Source organism: Theobroma cacao, chromosome 8 (assembly GCF_053813885.1).
Source record: "Theobroma cacao isolate CCN51 chromosome 8, ASM5381388v1, whole genome shotgun sequence".
Classification (NCBI taxonomy): domain Eukaryota; kingdom Viridiplantae; phylum Streptophyta; class Magnoliopsida; order Malvales; family Malvaceae; genus Theobroma; species Theobroma cacao.
In genome coordinates, this window is record NC_142646.1 from 4655038 (window position 1) to 4677426 (window position 22389).

The following is a 22389-nucleotide window of genomic DNA, read 5'->3' on the forward strand; positions in this document are numbered from 1 at the left end:
GAGTGAAACCAGACAACGCATCCAGTAGCATTGTCGTTATACAATACATGGTGGTATTTTTTTGTCGTGCTTTGGTTTGTACCATAGTTTTGGCCATACGGCTGATATTGGAGTACTACTTTGTCTTATTAGGCCAAGAGAAATTGCAGTCAAAAAAAAAAAAACAACAGATATTGGTGGTTGCATAAATAAAATTTGGGTTTGAATTCTGAACTAAGTGGTCTCCCTTTGGGTTTACTGATGAAAGTGGACCATGAAAAGTTGGCCAGATGAATGGGCTTACAGCAAATGGATTTAGAAAAGTTGGCATGGGCTTTGCGGATAGATATCCTTGCACTAGGTGCATTTACAGCGTTTTGAATGGGAAATAGTTGGGCTTGGGCAAGAGAAGGTGGACTTGAGCCAATTTCTGGAATAATCGTGTTTGAGGCCTAGCCTTTGGTGCCCCTTTTTGTGTCTGTGAAAAATTTAACTTAACCCCTAGCCCAACTTATTAAAAACCCGATAATGGCTAAATTGAGTGCTTGATATTATCAGGATAAAAACTTAATCGAGCTCGAGTATCAAGTATCTTCGAGTTGATACTTAGATTTCACCCGATTAGCAAATTTTTTACTTAAACCCATCTCAAACTAGAATATAATATGTTCAAACTTTACCCAATATAAGATATTTTGAATTTTAGTTAATTGAGTTGAGTAACTTTGGATTCCCGAAAAATAATACCCATCGCCATCCCAATCTTTACTCGGCATATTAATGTAGTATATTTGACTTGACCTCATTCTTGTTTGCTGATTGGATTGCTGAGCCAATTGCCTGGGCATTGTCAAGTACCAATCCGCTAAGTTGCCATTGAAGACAACTAGTGTTCCTTGACTTTCGCTACCGAGGTGTCATAAAAAGTTATTGGTTTAGCAGAAGATATAGATAGGCGTTGCCCTCTTTAAAGATCAAGAAAAGGAATTGCTCTGACCTTTCACAGTCCAGGGACGCAATTTTTCTTTGAAACACGACAAGAGTTATTTTTCTCCTACAGAGTTAAGAATTGTTATCTGGTGAAAAGCTTTTGTCAGCTCGTCAAAGCTGTGATCGACCAACTGAATTCCACCACCTAATTCATATTTCAATTGGATAAATGGGCGATAGGATGGGTAAATTTTAAGTGGGTATGGACGGCCAAATGGTTACCGGTAAAGATTGCCATCTTTGGTTTGTCCCTACATGTTAAACGCGATCCACAATTTGAAGTTATAAAAGTCAGGGTCTCTCTCTGCCTTTCTGTCTTGTCTCTAATCTAGCGTTCCTGATCCGATTTTCTGTTTTTCCATGGAAAACCTGTACCATTTCCTTGGTATCATATTCTTCATTTTTCTCACCATCAAGCTTTTAACTCAAAGGAAGCAAAATTTGCCTCCGAGTCCCTTTACTCTGCCAATCGTTGGCCACCTTCACCTCATCAAAAACCCGCTCTACCAATCACTGGAGACCTTATCATCAAAGTACGGCCCTGTTTTATTTCTCAGATTTGGTTGCAGGCGTGTCCTTGTTATATCTTCTCCTTCTGCTGTCGAAGAATGCTTCAACAAGAACGATATAATTTTTGCAAACCGGCCTCGGACTATGGCTGGGGATCTTCTGACGTATAACTATGTTGCTTTCGTGTGGGCTCCTTACGGACCTCTTTGGCGGAACCTCCGCCGTCTAAGCGTTGTCGAAATTTTCTCTTCAAAAAGCGTTCAAAGGTTTTCTTCCATACGTGAAGAAGAAGTTGCCAACTTTATTCGTCACTTGTTTAAAGTCTCTGCGGCTAACGGCACCCAAAAGGTGGACTTGAAGTACTTGTCTTGTCTTCTGACAACGAATGTCATGTTGAGGGTGGTGGCGGGAAGGCGTGGTGTTGACGATGCTACGGACATGGAGGCTGAAGAAAAGGTATTCCTCCGGGAATTTAAGAATATATTCTTCCCAAACTTGGCAACGAACATATGTGATTTCTTCCCAATTTTGAGGCGGGTTGGTTTCAAAGGGATTGAAAAGAACATGAGAGAATTGCACAGGAGGAGAGAAGAATACATTCGGAATCTAGTAGATGAAATTAGATTAAGGAAAACTAGTTCTTCTGCTGACGTTCCTGAGATAGAGGAAGAGGGAAAGAATCCTTCGCTCATCGAAAAGCTTCTTTCTATTCAAGAAGAAGATCCTGACTTCTGTTCCAATGAAGTCATCAAGAGCATGGCATTGGTATGTACTAACTTGCTCTGTCTCATAGATTTAACTGTTTTTCACTCTTTTGTCAGCTGGAATTAAAACTAATACTAGTGATTAAGGTTGACTATTTGAGCTTTTGATGTTTGGAACAATTTTCTGAAACAAATATTGGGTATGCAAAAAAAAAAAAAAAATCATCAGATCCCAAAGAGACCTTGAGGAGAAATTAGTCAAATTACCATTGGCAGATGCTGGAAATCACTCCCCTGCCTCTGGATGGACTGGATTAGTCAATTAAGGCTGTGGTAAATGCAAAATAAGCAAAGCAAATGCTTTTTGGTTTGTCTGTCGCTTATTGTGCCCAAAAGGAAAGATTTCAACCTTAATGTTTTCAGCATTAACATGTTTGAAAGAAAAAAGCCAAGACAACATTTTTTATGAAGATCAAAATTCAGACAAGCAGATGAAGATTGGGCCTTCAAACTTAACTGTGACCTCTTATTTAGCGTCCAAATATGCGTTAAGTACTCCTTGAACTTCTTAATGCCATACAAATTAACTTTCTATAATAAAATTGATCCTTGTTTTTGAAGTTTTAAAATTAACTTGTTTGATGTTATAAACAAAAATAATCTGTTTTTAACATTCGGCATGCAACATATGCATCAGATGATGTTCGTCGCAGGAACTGAAACGACGGCAGTTACAATGGAATGGGCAATGTCACTCCTATTGAATCATCCGGAGGCGTTGCAGAAGGTGAGAGCAGAGATCGTCAGCCATGTTGGACATGAGCGCCTGCTAAATGAATCAGATCTTGCCAAGCTACCCTATCTTCGTTGCGTTGTAAGTGAAACACTCAGGTTATATCCTCCAGCACCGGTTTTGTTGCCTCATTGCTCATCTGAAGATTGCATGGTGGGTGGATATGAGATACCAAAGGGCACACAGCTCTTGGTCAATGCTTGGGCCATCCATAGGGATCCTAGTATATGGGAGGAGCCAACCAAGTTCAAGCCTGAAAGGTTTGAGGGAGCTTTCGTAGAGAAAGAAGGATTGAAATATCTGCCATTTGGACTTGGGAGGAGAGCTTGTCCAGGCGCGACCATGGGCATGCGGTTAGTTTTGTTGGCCCTAGGTGCAGCTGTACAATGCTTTGAATGGGAAAAGGAAGGGCCAGAAAAGGTGGATATGAGCCCAGGTACCGGAATGGTTATGTCAAGGGCTAGGCCATTGGAGGCTTTATGTTGTCCACGTCCTGATTTGATTAAACTTCTCTCCCAATTTTAGAAGTCCGGACTTTTAACTACAATTTAGAGCTTCCAAAGAGTTTGAGATTGTAAGTTTGAATAACTAAATAAGTGCTACGGAGATTGGCCTTCTTTCTAAAATAAGTTGATGCTATGTAAAGATTGCTGTTGTTGAATTTACTTTTCTTTGGGATAAATTAGTAGGCGATGTGAATTTTCACCGATACCCAGTGTATCAAAATAAAATTTGAACATACCTTAAGAATTCCGTATCTAAATTTTGTCAGCCAATAGCTGGGGTTTTGCCTGTTGCCTCTTGACCTATGTGACATTGAACATCGTGCACCAACCCTAGACTGTTCGATTGACACAAGGTAAACATGAATCTGGGGACGTTATCTCACACTTTGTTCTTCTGGACCTGTTGCGTTAGTGGCATTTCAAGTTTTTGTTCTATATGATTTCTAGTATAATTAAATCGTTGAGCAAATTGTTGTCTTTCCTTTTCTATGCAATTAAATAAACTGCTAGTTTCAAACTTGAAATGACAACATAGTTCATGATACTTCAGAACGGGGAACAGATTCTCTGCTATTAGAAAATACATCAAAACTATTGCTTTTAAATCCTTGAATCTTGGAAGTTAAGTGTAATAACTCATGGGTTTTTTTAGGATAATGTACAATTATTATTATTATTATTTAATTCTTGGATAAGGTAAATGTATTCATTGAAATAGACATACTTTGCGGAGATATTTATTACAACAATAACAATTGTTGTACAAGATCTTGGTTTAATTTTATTACACTCTCAAGATAATAAATGTGAGCGCATTATAACCTAGAACAAGAGCCCCCGTCCATTTTCATTTTGAAGTTAATAAAGGATTTGCGAATCTTGAAGTAATTTTTTTGCTCAAATCAGAGTGAAACCAGATAACTTGGTTTGCCCATTGTACTCTCTTGAAATCAGTGGCCAATATTAGAGGAAATTGTGATAAATGATCAATTTCATAAAACTTATTTTAAAAATAACTGTTAAATGTTTTTATTTAATTTTTGTCAAGACTTGATAAAAAGTCTTTAAAACCCTTCAGACAAATTAGATATTTCTGATTTCTTTTTTATGTTATCCAAAACAGTGTCCATCTAGTTCTCTTGTACCCTTTAAATCATTCAAAATGATGTTTTTAATTTTCTCTTTTTCTTTTTAAAAAATCTTAATAATAAAAAGAATTTAAATAGGGTAAAGTAAAGAATTTGTTCAAGATTTTTCATCTATTTTGAAATAAATAAAAGGTTTCAAATTCGATGCAAAATTGAAATAAAGAGACAGTGGAAAGAAAGAAGAAGAAGATGAAAAAGAACTGCAGGCATTTTGGTTGTAAAGGAAAGAAAAGGAATGGTATAAGATTTTCTGTCCATTTTGAAATAAATATAAAGTTTCAATTTTTTCAAATTCAGTGCAAAATTGAAATAAAGAGAAAGTGGGAAAAAAAAAAGAAAAAAGAAGGTGAAAAATAACTATAGAGAAGAAAACGATTTTTGTATTTTGATTACTTCCATCCATCTTTGGTTTAGTAAAATCTTATAAAAAATTTTAAAAAAGTCCTTATCAGATGATTTTGTTCATGAATCGCAAAATTTTGTGTCACTTTCTAATGATTTTGTTAAAAAAATGTATAAGAGCTTTGTTAGAAAGATGTTCTCTACTGTTTACGAAAATCTTAGAAGATGATTATAATATTTTTTCAATATGACGTATAATAATTTTTTTTAAATATGGCGTGAGACAATTCTTTTTTTTAACATGATATGTAACAACTTCTTTAACATAGTGTGTAACAATAATATTTTTTCAATATGGTGTATAATAACTGTTTTTCAATATGGCGTAAAACAAATTTTTTTTTTTCAAAATGACGTGTAACAATTTTTTTTTCAACATGATGTGTAACAATATTTTTTTCATGTGCGCTTGAATATGAGGAAGTTTCATTAAGGGTAACTTTGTCTAAATTTTTTTCTTGACTAAAAATAATTAAAATTAAAAAGAGGATTATTTTAAAAAATACCTAATTTTTTAGATTAAATGCTCAATTTGTGGGCAAAACTTTTGAGTATTTATCAATTTAGAGTCAAAACGTTTCAATTGTAGCAATCAATAACCAAATGTTTTCAATTTCTTACAATTAAAAGTTAAAGTGAGATGTGTCTGACACGTGTAAAAGATATGCATGGAGCGGATGCTGACTTGTTGTGTAAGATACAGAAAGATAGTTTTGTTAGAAAGTCTTTTCTGTCAAGTCAAAACGGTTCATATTATGGCGTGACGTGAAATAACTTTTTCATTATGATCTGTAATAACTAAATTTTTCAATATGGCGTGTAATAACTAAATCTTCAATATAATGTGTAATAATTAAATTTTTCAACATGATGTATAACACCTAAATTTTCAACATGACATGTAACAACTAAATTTTAAACATAACGTGTAATAACTAATCTTCAACATGACATGTAATAATTACATTTTTCAACATGATGTGTAACAACTATATTTTTTAACATAACATGTAACAACTATATTTTTTAACATGACGTGTAACAATTAAATTTTCAACATGACGTATAAAAATTAATTTTTTAATATGGCATGTAACAATTACATTTTTCGATATGGTGTTTAACAATTAAATTTTCAACATAACATGTAACGATTACATTTTCAACATGATATATAATAATTATTTCTAACATGGTGTAAAATAATTAAATTTTAAAATGTAACAAGTTAACTGCTATGTCATCAGCTCACGCAATTTTTTATCGCGTGTGATACATGTTCCATCCACCTGTCAACTTAGCTATTAATTGTAAGGAATCGAAAATGTTAATCTCTTAATTGCTATAATTGAAATGTTTGTCCATTAATTGAAAAAAATGCCCAAGTGATTAGCCATAAGCATTTAGCCTATTTTTGAGGATTAAAAAAAAATTGTCCCATATTTATATTATTTCTTGACTATGAACAATCTAGGTAACTATTGTTAATGAGATATTTGCCCAATGAAAAGGTGTGTTCTAATTTCATTCGGAGTTTATGCTTAAATGCCACAACCCGGATTAGGTGGTCCTGTTCATGCTGGGAACAGGGTGGCCCTCTAAATCCTGCCAACAAGCAAATCCTGTCTTTCTATCACAGTCCAATTTTACCTCTTGAAGTTGCCAACCCGCCATCGCCCTAAACGCCCCCAAGATGATCAATAATTGACTGCGTAGTGAACAGTGAGTACAGACATGTTGAAAAGTGTTACCTTATCTGCTATGCTCTCAAGAAAAAAAATAATGGAGTAAGGACCAGTGTATGCAGTGCAGATTTAAGACGAGACTATCAATTTAAAGGTTGTCCACATATACTTTATCTAATCGGGAAGGACAAAATTCCGGAGTCTTTTTCTCTGCCCTTATTCCTTTGTTTCTCGCGTTCTTGATCTGATTTTCTAATTTTCCATGGAAAATTTGTGCCAGTATCTGGTTCTTATACTCTTCATGCTTCTCACCCTTAAATTTCTAACAAACAAAAGGCAAAAGCTACCTCCAAGTCCGTTTTCTCTTCCAATCATCGGGCACCTTCACCTCATAAAAAATCCACTCTACGCAGCATTGTAGACTCTATTGTCACAGCATGGTCCTGTTTTATACCTCCAATTTGGTTCCAGGCGTGTCCTTGTTGTATCTTCTCCATCTGCTATTGAAGAATGTTTCACCAAGAATGACATAATATTTGCAAATCGGCCACAGACCATGGCAGGGGATATTTTGACGGACAAGTACGTTACCATTGCTTGGGCTCCTTATGGTGATCTCTGGCGGAACCTTCGTCGCCTCAGTGTTGTTGAAATATTCTCTGCAAATAGCCTTCAAAGGGTTCGTTCCATACGTGAAGAAGAAGTTCGCAACTGTGTTCAACAATTGTCTAAGCTCTAAGCTAATGGCACCCAAAAGGTGGATTTGAAGTTCTTGTTTTCTCTGTTGACGGTTAATGTCATGTTGAGGATGGTTGTGGGAAAGCGTGGCGTTGAGGAGAAAGCTAGGGACGTAGAAGCAGAAAAAGTTTTCTTGCGGGAATTTACCGAGTTATTCTTTCCAAGCCTTGGAATAAATGTTTGTGATTTCTTTCCTATTTTGAGGTTGGTAGGTTTCAAAGGAATCGAGAAGCATATGATACAAGTGCAGAGGAAGAGAGATGAATACGTTAAGAATTTAATAGATGAAATTAGATTAAAAAAACCTGTTTGTTCTGTGGACTTTCCAGCTGCGATAAAGGACCGGAGAAAGAAGCCTTCGCCGATTGAAACGCTCGTCTCTTAAAGAGAAAGATCCTGAGTTTTGTTCAAACGAAGTCATCAAGAGCATGGTACTGGTAAGCAGTACATTCCAGCCTTTGATCAATTTTTTTTTTGTAAGCCTTTAGATGATTCATTGAAATAAATGGAGATGATCTTAAAACTTCTAACCTGCCATATGGAGTCCTGCCTTTGATCATTTATTGTCGTTTTACTATTTAGTCAGGTGAATAAAAGAACAGTAATTATGCTCAAAGACTTGAAACTTAAATCATGGAACCATTTTTTCAAGCCAATTGCTTATCAAAAAAAAAGTTTTCAAGCCAATCTTCTGGATGGGTATTATGTAAATTTTGTGCAAATGAACAGGGCATGCAGTGAGTCCGCTCAGTGGTTGGCTTGTTGGGGATTCTTTTTGTAGAGGTGATTTTGAGCTGTTACCCATAGATTTAGAGTGTAACAGGTCAGAATCTACTTGTTTCCTCTCAGAGGTGAACGTTTTTGTTCTCCCCTGCTTCTTAGTACACATAAAATTTCAAAAAAAAAAAAAATCTTCTGGATGGAAGTAAATCTTGTTATATTAGAAATGCATCTTTTTGAAATGAAGAAATTCTGACAGCAGCAAGAGAATTAGCCTTGTATCGATTAATCCTTTACTAGTATTCGCTTGATCTCTTACTTAGTGACCTGATTCCTATTAGCCATTTGAACTTCTAAATGCCATGCATAATAGAATTGAGCCTAAACTGTTTCTGAGAATTTTTTTTTATAAGCGTTTCTGAGAATCTAGAAATGTCAGGAAATTATGGAGCAAGGAAACTAACTTTTTAAATAATATGGACAGTTTGTTGTGATATGCTAGATTGATGTTTATATCTTAAAGTAATTTTACGTGCCAAACATACCATCAATCTCTATGCGATATTTGCATCAGACGATGTTCAATGCAGGGACAGAAACGACAGCAGCTATAATGGAATGGGCAATGTCACTTCTCTTGAATCATCCAGAGTCAATGCAGAAGGTGAGGGCAGAGATTGATGCCCATGTTGGGCATGGACGCTTGCTAAATGACTCAGATCTTGCCAACTTTCCCTATCTTCGTTGCATTGCAAACGAGACACTAAGGCTCTATCCTCCATCACCGCTTCTGTTGCCTCATTCTCATCTGAAGATTGCGTGGTGGGTGGATATGAGATACCTAGAGGCACAATGCTAATGGTGAATGTCTGGGCAATCCATCGGGATCCCAGTTTGTGGGAGGAGCCAAGCAAGTTCAAGCCTGAAAGGTTTGAAGCAAGCTTTGGAGAGAAGAAGGATTCAGATATCTTCCATTTGGACTTGGGAGGAGAGATTGTCCTGGCGCTGCGATGGGCATGCGGTTAATTTTCTTGGCCCTAGGTGCAGCCATACAATGCTTTGTATGGGAAAACGTCGGGCAAGGCAAGGTGGATATGAGCTCCGGTTCTGGAATCACTCTGTCAAAGGCTAGGCCATTGGAGGCTCGGTGTTGTCCACGCCGAAATTCGATTAAACTCCTCTCCTGACTGAAATGCCTAGGCTTGGTTTGGAGCTGCTCTACCATTTAAGTTGTGACAATATTTAAGTGCTAGAGCTAGAGGGACTTGGCGTCCCCTCCAACCCCTATTTCTGTTGTAAGGTCGTATTATATAATTGATTGCCAGTGTTGAATTTTCATGCTAGGTATGCAAATTCAACGTTGTTTCCTGTCTAACTGAATAAACTTATATTGAAATTTGAATTTATGTGACCAAAAAAAAATTTGAATCAACATTGTTCCTGTCTAATTATGCCTTTTTTTTTTGAAAGTTAAATTCATTTCATTTCAAAGACAGAGTATTCCCCTTGTACAAGCAGAGTAAAAGGACTAGAACTGAGGAGACAAACGTCCTGCCCTTCCTTCATCATATTGGTTACAAAAAATCTACCAGTATCTACAACCCTGCCTGTCTATACAAAAATCTCAGCATATTAACCCTGCCTTCGTGTCTTGATACCAGGATGACATGAAATGTCGTGCGTTTTCGTGCCCATTTCTTAGAGAAAATCAGGTATATATGCACGAATAAGATAAACTGCGAATATGGACTTGTTTTCATCTTGAGCTACTATATTTGGAACGTTTCAAGTTTTGGTTATAGATGCTTTTCAAATGTGGTTCACAATTAAATGAGGTACCCTTTTCCTTTGCCTTTGTTGCTAAAGTTAACTTGACACTCGGTGTGCTTATCCGATGCTTATAGTGGCCAAGGGAAAGATGAGTGAACAAGATTGACTGGAACTTGGTTATACTTGCCGAGAAACTCCAACAATATCTTTCCACATTACGAGTCAAACTGCAACTCGACATCCTTGTGCTGCAGATTAGTCAAACAAATGATTTATTTTGTTTTATTTTTTTAAAACAAAATGTAGTCAAACAAATGACTTACTTTTCCAAAGAAGACATCCTTTGTTTTTTTTTTTTTTTTGGAATGGCCATCCTTTGCTTACCTATTACTCCAATTTTTTTCTCATATGATAGAAGGTTATATTATCTCATCTCCAATTTGACAAGAAAAGAACAGAGACGGCTACTGTGTTTGATAGGTCGAACATGGAGGTTTCATATTACCTAGTGCTGGTAACCTCTTTTCTTTTCCTCATACACAAACTCTTCATAAGAAACAGAGTGGTCCGAAGAAACTTGCCACCAAGCCCACCTGGTCTTCCTATAATAGGCCATTACCACCTTCTGAAGAGGCCAGTACACCTTACCCTCCATGATCTCTCCAAGAAGTATGGTCCTGTCTTGTTCCTCCGCTTTGGCTCAAGACCAGTCCTTGTCATATCCACTCCTTCAGCCATCGAAGAATGCTTCACAAAGAATGACGTCACCTTTGCTAACCGTCCTCTCTTGCCTCTAGAAAGATTGCTGAATACGATTTCACCACGCTTGTGACCTGTCCATATGGACACCACTGGAGAAACCTTCGCCGTCTCACTGCCATTGAAATTTTCTCATCAGCACGCATCCAAGGGACTTCAAGCATCCGTGCCGAAGAAATCCACTTCCTGGTCAAACAACTGTTCAAGAGCTCTTTCAGGGAAGTGGAAATTGAGTCATTCTTTTACATCTTGACTTTCAATATTATGATGAAGCTAGTTGCTGGACACAGGTATTTGGATGATGATGTGCATTCGGATAATAATAGAGGCATGATCAATGATCTAAAGCAGATGTTTAATCCAACTGTCAACCTTTCGTGGAGTGACCACTTTCCCATCTTGAGGTGGTTGACTTTTCAAGGGGCGGATAAGAGGATCCTGAAAACGCATGTGGAGAAGGATGATTTTCTGCAAGCTCTAGTTGATATGCGCCGACGTGTTGTTTCTTCTCCTTCTATTACGGATGGGGAGAGGAAGCGACCGATTATAGATGTTATGTTATCGTTGCAGGAATCAGAACCAGATTGCTACACTGATGAAATCATCAAAGGAATAATAATGGTAAAACCTAGAGAAATATGTTTTCATCTGCTTGAAATGATTTGCATTTTCTGTAAGTATGAACTTGTAGTGAGTTGCATTTACGTGTTAGAGATATCAATACCTACTGAATTTGCTAGAATATAGCGGTGGGGAAACTCGATTTGACACACAAGTCAAAGCAAATCCTGATGCAATATAGTTGTCTGCAACGTGTAAGGCACTATTAGTTATTTTTTTTAAAGTTAAATATTATCATTAAAAGGAGAAACCAATGGTTAACTCCTTCAAAAGAACAAAAGAACTGCAATTTTAAGGCTTATGCGCAGTCCTGGAGGTGGCATACCCCTCAAAAATTACATTGCAAGGCCCAGCAGCCCTTAAGACAAGAAATCCTTAGCAAAGGTATTCCTAAATCAATTCCTTAAGGGAAATCATAAACTCAACCTATCATCAGCATCAAACATATCTAAACACCCCTTACGAACAGGCGAAAACAACAAAAGACAAAAGAAACCTGCATTGGCAAGAATGTGCATCAGCCCTCTCGCAGATAAAAACCAGGAGCTCTCTTGTTAATAGATCTCTCTCGTCCTTTTCTCCCTTCTCTTACTTGTAGTGTCCTCACAGGTGAGCTTCAGATCCTCCACTCCACCAATAACCCTGCTGACTTCTCGCCCTGAAGTCCCTGTTGCCATAGAACAACACAGCACATTCATCGAATTACAACGATGAAACCTGAGCTTGTTCATAACAGCTCCCTCCTGTAACCATAGGAGCATAAATCACCCGTCCCTCTGCAGATACCTGTTCCCCACCACAAGGATATAGAGCAGAACAGAACCTTTCATCAAGACAAAACAATCCCTTATGGGGACACCCTGATCCAAAAGTCAACCACACCTACATGTCAAATTGGCAGCAAAACTCACCTAAGATTACCATTCCCTGCAGAGGCGCTGTCCCTGACTTCAGTCCAGAAGTTGACCAGATCAGTTGCCCTTCCTATTCCAGCTTTTGCCAGGGAATCAGCTTGCTGATTGGCCTCCCTTCTTACATGTAATATTTCCCACTTTTTCACCTTTCTTTTAAGCGTTTCAATTTGAAGAATCCACTTCCTCATTCTCCAGGGAGCTTGACTAGGTGATTTTATCCAACTCACCGCATTAAAGGAATCACTCTCAATGACCAGAAAATGGGATTCGTTCCAATTTGAAGCCGCAAACATCATGAAAGCCTGTCTAATAGCCAGCACTTCCGCAAGATTAGCATCTCCCCTCCCTATCGCCTTGGAAAACATCATTTTGGTTTCACCAACGGAATTCCTAAGGATCCCACCAATTCCTGCTTCTCCTGGGCATCCACTAGCTGCTCCATCTACGTTGAACTTCATAAAACCTTCCATAGGGTTCGTCCACTCAACCATCGGTCTTGTTAGTCACTATTAGTTTAGGGGCAGTTTTTAAAAGGCACTATTAGTTAGTCACTTATCCAAAAAAAAAAAAAAAACTTGTATTTTTGTGTCATAGCGATGAAACTATTGGTTAGTCACTTACAATTGATATTATATTTTGCAGAAGTTTAATTGTGTTTAAGCATTTTGTAAACAAAACTTGTTTTTGCCTTTCAAAAGAAAACCAAAAAAGAAAATAATTCTGTATAAATTATAATCTAGTGCATTTAACATTGAGCTTCTGGTGCTCAGGTAATGTTTACAGCTGGAACAGTAACATCAACATCAACCATGGAATCTGCGGTGTCTCACTTGATATCGCACCCTGAGGTCTTCAGAAAGGCAAGGGAAGAAATTGATGCAAATATTGGACAAAGCAAACTACTTCATGACGCGGATCTCGGTAAGCTTCCATATCTTCATTGCATAATCAATGAAACACTTAGGTTAGGTTCGACAGGGCCAATAATTCCCCCTCACGAGTCGTCAAAGGAATGCACGGTCGGAGGTTACAATATCCCACAAGGTACAATGTTATTGGTCAATGCATTTGCGTTGTATAATGATACCAAGTTGTGGGAGGACCCTGATATGTTCAAGCCTGAGAGATTTCAAGGTAGCGGGTGGGAGGGAGAAAGGGGAGGGTATAAATTCATACCGTTTGGTTTAGGAAGAAGGCAATGCCCCGGAGAAGGGTTGGCCATGAGGCTCATGGCTTTAACACTGGGGACCTTGATTCAGTGCTTTGAGTGGGGGAAGGCAGGTGAGGATCGTCAGGCCAATCGTGTAGCAGCCAACGCGCACAAGACAGAGGATGTGGCTTTAAAGGTCATATTTCGACCCCGTGAAACTCTAGCACCGAGCGTTCTTTCTCAACTCTGACTGATTTACAGAGTCACAGTTTGCATTTGTTTAATAATTATTCACTGTAATCATAAGAAAACAGATAGTACTTAAAAAAGAATAACCATAATATACATAAGAGCCGAGAAATTCTTTTTTTATTGTACCTTTAATGTTGCACATCAATATTATTGAGGCATTTTTAGCCTGTTACTAAGGATTAGAAAACTGAAAATATTAGGAAAGGCTTTAAGTTGTATATCAATGTCACTTTCTTTAACGTTCTGATCATTTCATTTTTTTTGACTTAGGAGTAGTTAAAGTAGAAAGTACATCTTCTTCTATCATTTTTGACAATTGATACTATCAAATCGATCCAATTTCACAAAATTAGAAACTGATTCGATCCCTCAATGTTTCACTTACAGTAGCCATTGGTAAACCGAAATAAAATCTTAAAATTGTTATAACACAGGACTATAAAAACAAGGAACAATAAAATGAATTAAAGGCGTGTATTAATGTTAGTGTTTTTAAAATTTTTATTCACCCTTACCATTGGTATATAAAATGTTTATGCACAATAAACCTCAAAGATATAATGAAACTTAATGATTGAATATGTTTTGTATTGACAAAATCAATCTATTGAATACTTAGCGATGTACAATAAAATTATTAAATTATTGTAAAGTTTTTTTATAGCAAAATAGTATAAAAGTGATCTGAAAGGAATTTGAAAAACGTTAAAAGAATAATTGTAATTTGTTTTTGTTAGTGCATGTTTTGAAAAATTAAAAAGTTCTATTTTTTTTTTTGAAAGTTATAATTTCATTTTATGCCAGAAAAAGTCTCCCCTTCAACAAACGAAATTATATATCCATAGGTTTTCAAATAAAGCTATTAGCTGGTATCGGTGGAGTTCTTAGGAACCACCAAGGTGTCATAAAAGGTACTTTCTCCCACAACATTGGCATAAAAGATTCAAACTTCGCTGAATTTCAAGCCATTCGCAAGGGTTTTAAATTTTTCCTTATCTCTCCATGAGCCTCTAAATCTGACTTGGAAGTTGAAAGCAATTCCTTTAACGCCATTCTCTGGACGAGAGACCATAGCAAAGTCTCTTGGCGTATGAAACTAATATCCAATGCCATTGAAACTCTTATTAAATCCATTAGGAAAGTCACCTTTAATCATATCAGCCAAGAGATAAACTTAATAGCAGACGGTCTTGCTAAAGTCGGGGTTTTGAGAGCTGATAACTTCAATACCTTCCTTCAGCCACCAGGAATGGATCCTTCCTCTGAAGCTTAGCAAGGGTTTGTTAGTTATTGAATTTATCGATTGGACTGTCCCTCTCAAGTAGGACAATTCTAAAATGCACTAATGTTTCACTTTCCCTGTTCGCACATCAGACTATTTTTGATGCTTGCCAATCCTCGTATGTGAGGATGCTTTTGTTCTTTTGAAAACTGTTTTGCTTGTTATCTCTTTAAGAGACTTCATCAATAAATTTGCCTTTCAAAAAAAAAAAAAAAACTATTGGCCTAAAATCGTCGCCATTGATGTATAGAAAAGATTAATGTCTAATAGTTGTCATCACCCTTAAGACTCAGCTATACAATTACAGAAAATTCCTCCTGTGACTAGGAGAAGGACCCAACCCCTAAAATTTAACATCCAAATAGATGATAGACACAACATCCCTTTCATCGAAAAGACTTCTACACAGCAACATCCTCTTAGTTAGCCACGTTCACTCTCTCGGCAGCTGGTAAAAAATGAAACAACATACCAACGTGGGTAACCATGGACCATTACAAAATCGTCCTCATGCCCCGATCAAAAACTGCTAGACCTCCTTTGCTTCCCTTGACCCTTCATTGTCAAGTCCTCGCCATTTGTTATCCGCATTTGTTTTGCAATTGCATGACCTTGAGAGCTGGCCAATCATAGGACAGAGCTCAACGCAACCAACCACTCCCAATATTTGCTTAGAGCGTCCACAGTTGGTTCCCAAGGTGATCATCCGTAGAACAACAAGAACCATGAACCAGAGACGAAATCCAGCAACATAAAAAAAAAAAAAAATCCAGCGGCATCACCAAAAAAAAAAAAAGAAGAGAAATGACAGCCTTCCAAACTCAAAACGCCAAATATGTTTCTTTATACAAGCATAACTTTTTGGATAAATATAATTATTTGAACAAATATATTTATTTTAAACAATATAACTATTTGAACAGACATACTTGTTCAAAAATAATTTTTTTTAATATGAAATTGTATCTCGTACTATTATTGTTGAAAATATCTAATGTAGTCATCTCTTGAACTTATTATAATCCAGTATTTATCCGTTTTTCAATATGAAAAAATCAACTAAAGCCAAATTGACTTAGCGAAAATGAAATTAATAAAAAAAAAGCCAATATTGTTGCAAGGCATCGGTAACAATTTATAACCCCATGTAGAAACTCAGTACTATAACTTCAATAAATGCCGCTAGAGTAACGATAAAATGAGGAATTCCACTCTAATAAGTACACTTGTCATCCACATATTTGTAAGCTCGGCAATTAGTTTGATATTTTGAGCATTTCTTTTGTCAGAAGAAAATTGTGCCTAATCTTATCCGGTTACTACAAAACGAGAGAGGAACCCCTCATAATTCACCAACTCTCAGAAAATGGAAGTAGCTAGTTTGTACAACATCACACTCAGCTTCTTTCTTCTCCTCTTTGTGTTAGTTTTCAAATCCATCATACAAAAACGTAATAGTCCGAGAAATTTCCCACCTAGCCCTCCTGCTTTGCCAATCATCGGTCATCTCCATCTTCTAAAGGAACCGCTTCATCGAACTCTTCATGAACTTTCAGAGAATTATGGCCCCATTCTGTACCTTCAATTCGGAACTCGTAAAGTTCTTATAGTCTCCTCAGCATCAGCAGCTGAAGAGTGCTTTACAAAAAATGATATCATTTTTGCAAACCGCCCTCAGTTGCTTGCTGGCAAACATCTCAATTACAACAACGCTACGATAGGATTAGCACCCTACGGTGATTATTGGCGTAACCTTAGGCGCCTCACCACCTTGGAACTCTTCTCCACGAGCCGGCTTGCCATGTTTGCTGGCGTTCGGCAAGAGGAAGTTCAGTTATTGCTAAAGGAACTATTCCTGGCCTCGAGCAGAAAACCAGCTATGGTGGAAGTTACATCAAAGCTTATAGAGCTTGCTTTCAATATTATGCTAAGGATGATTGCGGGAAAGCGTTATTATGGGAAAGATGCAGTGGACGAAGAAGCAAAGCAATTCCGAGACCTCATGAGAGAGTTTGTGGAGATTCATGGAAGCGCAAATTTGAATGACTTTTTGCCTGCGCTGCAATGGGTAGATTTTCAAGGAGTAGAGAAGAGGATGAAAAGAATTATGAAGAAGCTTGACAAATTCTTACAATCCCTTCTCGAAGAGCATAGGAGAATGAGGGAAGATTCAACAGAGTCTTTAGATGCATCTGATGCAAGCAAAAGAGGGAGAAAAGCAACTTTAATCGACGTCATGTTATCCCTGCAACAAACAGAACCGGAATTTTATACTGATGAGACCATAAAAGGAGTTATTCTGGTAAGAACCAGGCATCTTTTTTGTGAAATATTATTTTTTGCCTTGCAGTTCAATATGTGTCTCCAAAGTCAGCCGACGTATTTGACAAGTGCATCAAATTAAATAATGTTTCAATAAAGACAAAAATGGAATCTTTCAAGAAATTTGCCGCCTAAGATAATCATCACCCAGTGACGACATCTGTATGAAGTATTTTTCAAAGTTAAAGATTTGTTATTCCACTTTTGATTTCGTGAGTATCCAACCAAAACTTTAATTTAACTCCACTTGCTCTAGCTTGCCAATTATCGAACTCTAGCAGAATCCGTCAAGAAAGAATTTCTACTTTAGAATTATGTTTTTGTTTTTTGTTGACCTATGTTGTGTCTGCTGTGTTCTCCACCTATTATAAAGTGTGGATACACTCGTAGTTTGGGGAGTGCTCTTAGACTGTAAGTGTCTATGGGGAGATAGTCTTTTGTATTGGATAGAGATACTTGTATTCTGTGGTTATTTTGCAACGGTATACCCCTGGTCTTTGTAAGGGGCATAGCCTTGCAAAATGGCTATATGGTGGGGAGCTCAGGCTCACCCTGTTTTTACCTATAATATATTGAAATTTCAAAAAAAAAATGTAGTGTTAGTATTTTTATTCTAATTCTTTGCGCCTTATTCCCATATTATACAGCTCCAAAAGTGCCTTTCCATAGCCCGGAAGAGGAAAACTGTACTAAATATTTTAAACCTCAGATTGTCAGCATGTTTTTGCCTCAAATATCTAGATTTATAACTCATTGAAACATCTTGCAGGCAATGCTAATTGCTGGAACTGAAACTTCAGCGACTACAATAGAATGGGCTATGTCACTTCTTCTTAACCATCCTGAAGTAATGCATAAAGCTTGGACTGAAATAGGTGCTAAAGTTGGACAAGACAAGTTCCTGGATGAAACAGACCTGACAAAGCTGAATTATCTACAATCTATAATTTCTGAGACGTTGCGGTTATTTCCGCCTGGACCATTGCTCTTACCACATGAATCATCAGAAGACTGCATTGTTTGTGGCTACACCGTTCCGCGTGCCACAATGTTATTTATCAACGCCTGGACTATCCAGAGGGACCCCAAGCTCTGGGTGGACGCCACAAGGTTTATGCCAGAGAGATTTGAAGGTGGGGAAGGTGAAGGGTGTAAACTACTTCCGTTTGGTGTTGGAAGGCGGGCATGCCCTGGAGCTGTTTTAGCCAAGAGAGTGGTAGCACTGGCACTTGGTGCCCTGATTCAGTCCTTCGAGTGGAATAGGATTGGCACGGAGGAAATCAATATGAGGGAAGGCACAGGGCTCACCATGCCGAAAGCTGAGCCCTTGGTGGCTTTGTGCAATCCCCGGGCAGACATGATCAACCTCCTCTCCACACTGTGACGTGAAGTCTCTGGTAACAGGAGATACTAGCATTATGAAATATGAGCACTCGCATTTACGGGAGCACAGAGGGATAGACTTTGTTAAGCTTATATGCATATAGAAGCCACTCTTGGAATAAAGTATTAAGGTAAAGCCGCCCAAGTGCCTGCGAGTTTATGATCCTTCTATGTATTAAAAGTCAAGATGATTAAAGATTCCTTAAGAGTTTTCCTTATAATGAACTTACATAGATCAAAACTTGCAAATATAATTTAATTAATTGTCATTTAAACTCGTAATAGAGCAGAATCATCTATCAATATTAAAAAAGATAAAATCCTTATACGAATTTATGCAAAAGCCTTAAAACTTAAAAGCAAGAACTCAGCAGTATCTTCAAATAGACAATGTTGATGAATTTTTATAGTGACTCATCAGATTAAAGGGTTTTTTTTTGTTCCTTGGGATATATTTAAGCAGTTAAGCTATCATTTTTGCTATATAATGGTCAAGTTATCGGATTCTTGATCTCTAATAGATTTCAGTAGCTTGGAAATTGCCAAGTTGCATTTCTTAATTGCTTGTTTAACCGTCACTAGTTTGCCAAGACAGAAACACAATAATTAGCAGTGCCTTAATTGAATAATTATCTAAATTCATCTTGACCCTTTATACTAAACCAGGCAGATGCTAAGAAACGTAAGATAGAACGTTTCTTGGTGAGCAAGGGAATTTTTCGTCAGCATACAATTAAATTTTTTTTTTTTTGAAAAGTGATTTTATTTAATCTCTTCATCAACAAACATACAATTAATTAACAAACATTTCCCCCTCGGCAGTAAGAACGGAAAATGTCATCACTGAAACTGCCATTCCTTTGCTTATTTAATTTTTAATTCTTCCTCTGCACGTTGTTATGCAAGGGAATTCGGGAGAGTTTTAAATGTGCTTGGCCAACACCCAATCAACCTCGTATAAAGGCTGGTTATTTTGACCATGGTGTCAAACACAAGCTATTGGTCCATGGAGCAAACCTGGTTTTATTACCCTTTTGCTGTTCGTATTCTTCAGCTGCTTCTTTCAAAGTTCATAACAAACACCTTAAAGAAAGCAACCACCAAGACCACCTTCACTTCCCATAATTGGTCATCTCCATCTCATAAAAGAACCTGTCCACTGAACATTACAGCATCTATCTGGCAAATATGGTCCAATCTTTTCACTCTCCTTTGGTTTTCGCCCAGTGCTAGTCATATCATCCCCACCATTAGTCGAAGAGTGCTTCACCAAGAATGATATTATCCTTGCAAATAGGCCTTGTTTTCTCTCTTCCAAGCACCTGAACTATGACACAGCACCACAATTGGAGCCGCCCCTTTTGGCCATCACTGGCGCAATCTTCGCCGCATAGCTGTGCTTGAAATTTTCTCAACCAATCGACTTAACATGTTTCTAAGTATTAGACAGGATGAAGTTAGATACTTGCTCAGAAAATTGTTTGAAATTTCACATCAAAACTTGGCAGAAGTGGAGATGAAGTCCAGTTTATCTGAACTGTCTTTTAATATAATTATGAGGATGGTATCAGGTAAGAGATATTTTGGGGCAGAAGTGGATGATTTTGAGGAAGCAAGGCGATTTCTAGATATGATAAAGGAAGCACTTGAACTGACCGGAGAAGTGTATCCAGGGGACTTTTTACCATTTTTTCGGTGGATTGATTTCCATAGATTGAAGAAAAGAATGTTGAAATTGCAAAGACAGGCGGATGCAGTTTTACAGGACCTTATGGGTTAAAGAATAATAATAACCTAGATTTAGAGAGAGTGATTTAGGTGTACGTGGGATAAGGATTATGAGTTTGAGACTGTTCTTGTAATATCTTAATTTTTTCTCTTAGTGAATTTTTCTCTGTTACTGTACCTGTGGACGTAGGTCATCAAAAGACCGAACCACGTAAATTCTTATGTCATTGTGGGTGTGCTTGATTTCTTTCTTTCTTTATTCTATTGATTGGGTTAGATCTTGGGCAATTCTTTAGAGACAATTCCGCAATTTCTCAACAAACTAGTATAAGAGCCTCAAGATCTTGGGTCAATTTGAATCTCGTTATAGCAACTTCGTCGACCAAGTATGAGATTGAAAAGTTTAATGGAAAAAACGATTTCAGCCTGTGGCATGTTAAGATGCGCGCATTGCTAGTGCAACAAGGACTGTTGAAGGCACTGAAGGGAAAAGAGTATCTTCCTTCGAATTTATCTGATGGTGAGTAAGATGACCTTATGGAGAAAGCACATAGTGCTATTCTCCTAGCTTTGTCAGATGAGGTGCTAAGAGAAGTCACAGATGAAGAATCTGCTGCTGTAGTGTGGCTTAAATTCGAAAGTATTTATATGACTAAATCCTTGACGAATTGGCTTTATATGAAGCAACGATTGTATACTCTCAAGATGAATGAAGGTACGTCCGTTAATACCTACATTAATGAATTTAATAGAGTTATTCTTGATTTAAAGAATACCGATGTTAAAATTGAGGATGAAGACCTAACCTTAATTCTTTTATGTTCTTTGCCTCCATCGTATGAAAACTTCATGGATACTATATTATATGGCCGAGATACTTTCACTTTCGAGGATGTAAAAGCATCTTTAAATTTCAAGGAATTGAAGAAGAAAGTTAGTGGTATCCAGAATGAAAATCAAGCAGAAGGTTTGGTTGTGAATAGAGGAAAAGATAGAGAGAAGGGTATAGACAGAAAAGGTAAATCTAAAGCAAAAGAAAAAACTTGCTGGAATTGTGGTCAGAAAGGGCACTTTCGTCAAGACTGTACTAAATTCAAAGATGATGAAAAGTTCAATAAGTTTGAGAATACTGCAAACGTGGTTGGAGATGACTTTGATGCTTTTGAGAAAATTAATAATGTTCTTGCAATTACTAATGGTAACTTGATGGATACATGGATTTTGGATTTGACTTGTTGCTTTCATATATATCCTAGGCGTGATTGGTTTACAACTTATCAATCTGTTAATATGGGCATTGTACAATTAAGAGATGATTTCTCTCTCTCAGTTATTGAGATTGGCACAATTCGAATCAGGATGTTTGATGGTATGACAAGAACACTTGAGGTAAAACATGTCCCTAACATGAAAAAAAATTTAATATCCTTGAGTTTGTTAGATAAGAAGGGCTACAAATATAGTGGCCAAGATGGTGTCTTGAATGTATCTAAAGGAGCCTTAACTATCATGAAGGGCAAGTTATCCGGTGACCTTTATTGTCTAGTGGAAAACACGGTCATTGAAACTGTTTTTGTGGTCTCATCTAATGATCCTGAAGATAATGTAACACATTTATGGCATATGAGATTGGGTCATATGAGCAAGAAAGGGATTAGAAAACTGAGTAAGCGTAGTTTGCTATATGGTCAAAATAGTGAAAAGTTAAATTTCTATGAGCAACATATAGTGAAATTTAACACTACAACTCCTCGAACTGAGAGTGTAGTAAACTACATCCATTCAGATTTGTGGGGTCCTTCTTCTGTGGCATCAAAAGGTGGATCATTATACATGTGAATCTTTATTGATGATTTTTCAAGAAAGGTGTGGACGTATCTTCTGAAGGCTATGAGTGAAGTGTTAAACACCTTTTTGCATTAGAAGGTATTGATCGAGAAACAGACTAAGAAAAAGATCGAGAGCTTTCGAACAAACAAATGTTTGAAATTTTACAAAGGTGAGTTTGGTCTATTATACAAGAATGAGAAAAT

General features: G+C 37.2%; 3 protein-coding genes and 1 pseudogene across 4 annotated transcripts; all 4 read left to right on the top strand.

Annotated features, from left to right (window-relative positions):
- The first annotated feature begins 1255 nt into the window (after window positions 1-1255).
- Window positions 1256-3739, top strand: LOC18592035 (cytochrome P450 81C13-like). The gene is made up of 2 exons (XM_007018517.3): window positions 1256-2244; window positions 2881-3739. Exons 1-2 carry the CDS (start codon window positions 1330-1332, stop codon window positions 3499-3501), a joined length of 1536 nt encoding a protein of 511 aa, XP_007018579.2. The 5' UTR covers window positions 1256-1329; the 3' UTR covers window positions 3502-3739.
- A 2890-nt stretch (window positions 3740-6629) lies between these two features.
- LOC18592036 (cytochrome P450 81C13-like) lies at window positions 6630-9607 on the top strand (annotated as a pseudogene). Its single transcript, XR_016027951.1, has 2 exons — window positions 6630-7892; window positions 8750-9607. The product of XR_016027951.1 is annotated as a cytochrome P450 81C13-like (transcript).
- A 696-nt stretch (window positions 9608-10303) lies between these two features.
- LOC18592040 ((+)-piperitol/(+)-sesamin synthase CYP81Q2-like) lies at window positions 10304-13761 on the top strand. The gene is made up of 2 exons (XM_088809105.1): window positions 10304-11325; window positions 13010-13761. The coding sequence occupies exons 1-2, from the start codon at window positions 10969-10971 to the stop codon at window positions 13637-13639; spliced, it is 987 nt and encodes a 328-aa protein (XP_088665231.1). The 5' UTR covers window positions 10304-10968; the 3' UTR covers window positions 13640-13761.
- A 2435-nt stretch (window positions 13762-16196) lies between these two features.
- On the top strand, window positions 16197-18849 carry LOC18592041 (cytochrome P450 81Q32-like). The gene is made up of 2 exons (XM_007018523.3): window positions 16197-17225; window positions 18015-18849. The coding sequence occupies exons 1-2, from the start codon at window positions 16290-16292 to the stop codon at window positions 18627-18629; spliced, it is 1551 nt and encodes a 516-aa protein (XP_007018585.2). The 5' UTR covers window positions 16197-16289; the 3' UTR covers window positions 18630-18849.
- The last annotated feature ends 3540 nt before the right edge of the window (window positions 18850-22389 follow it).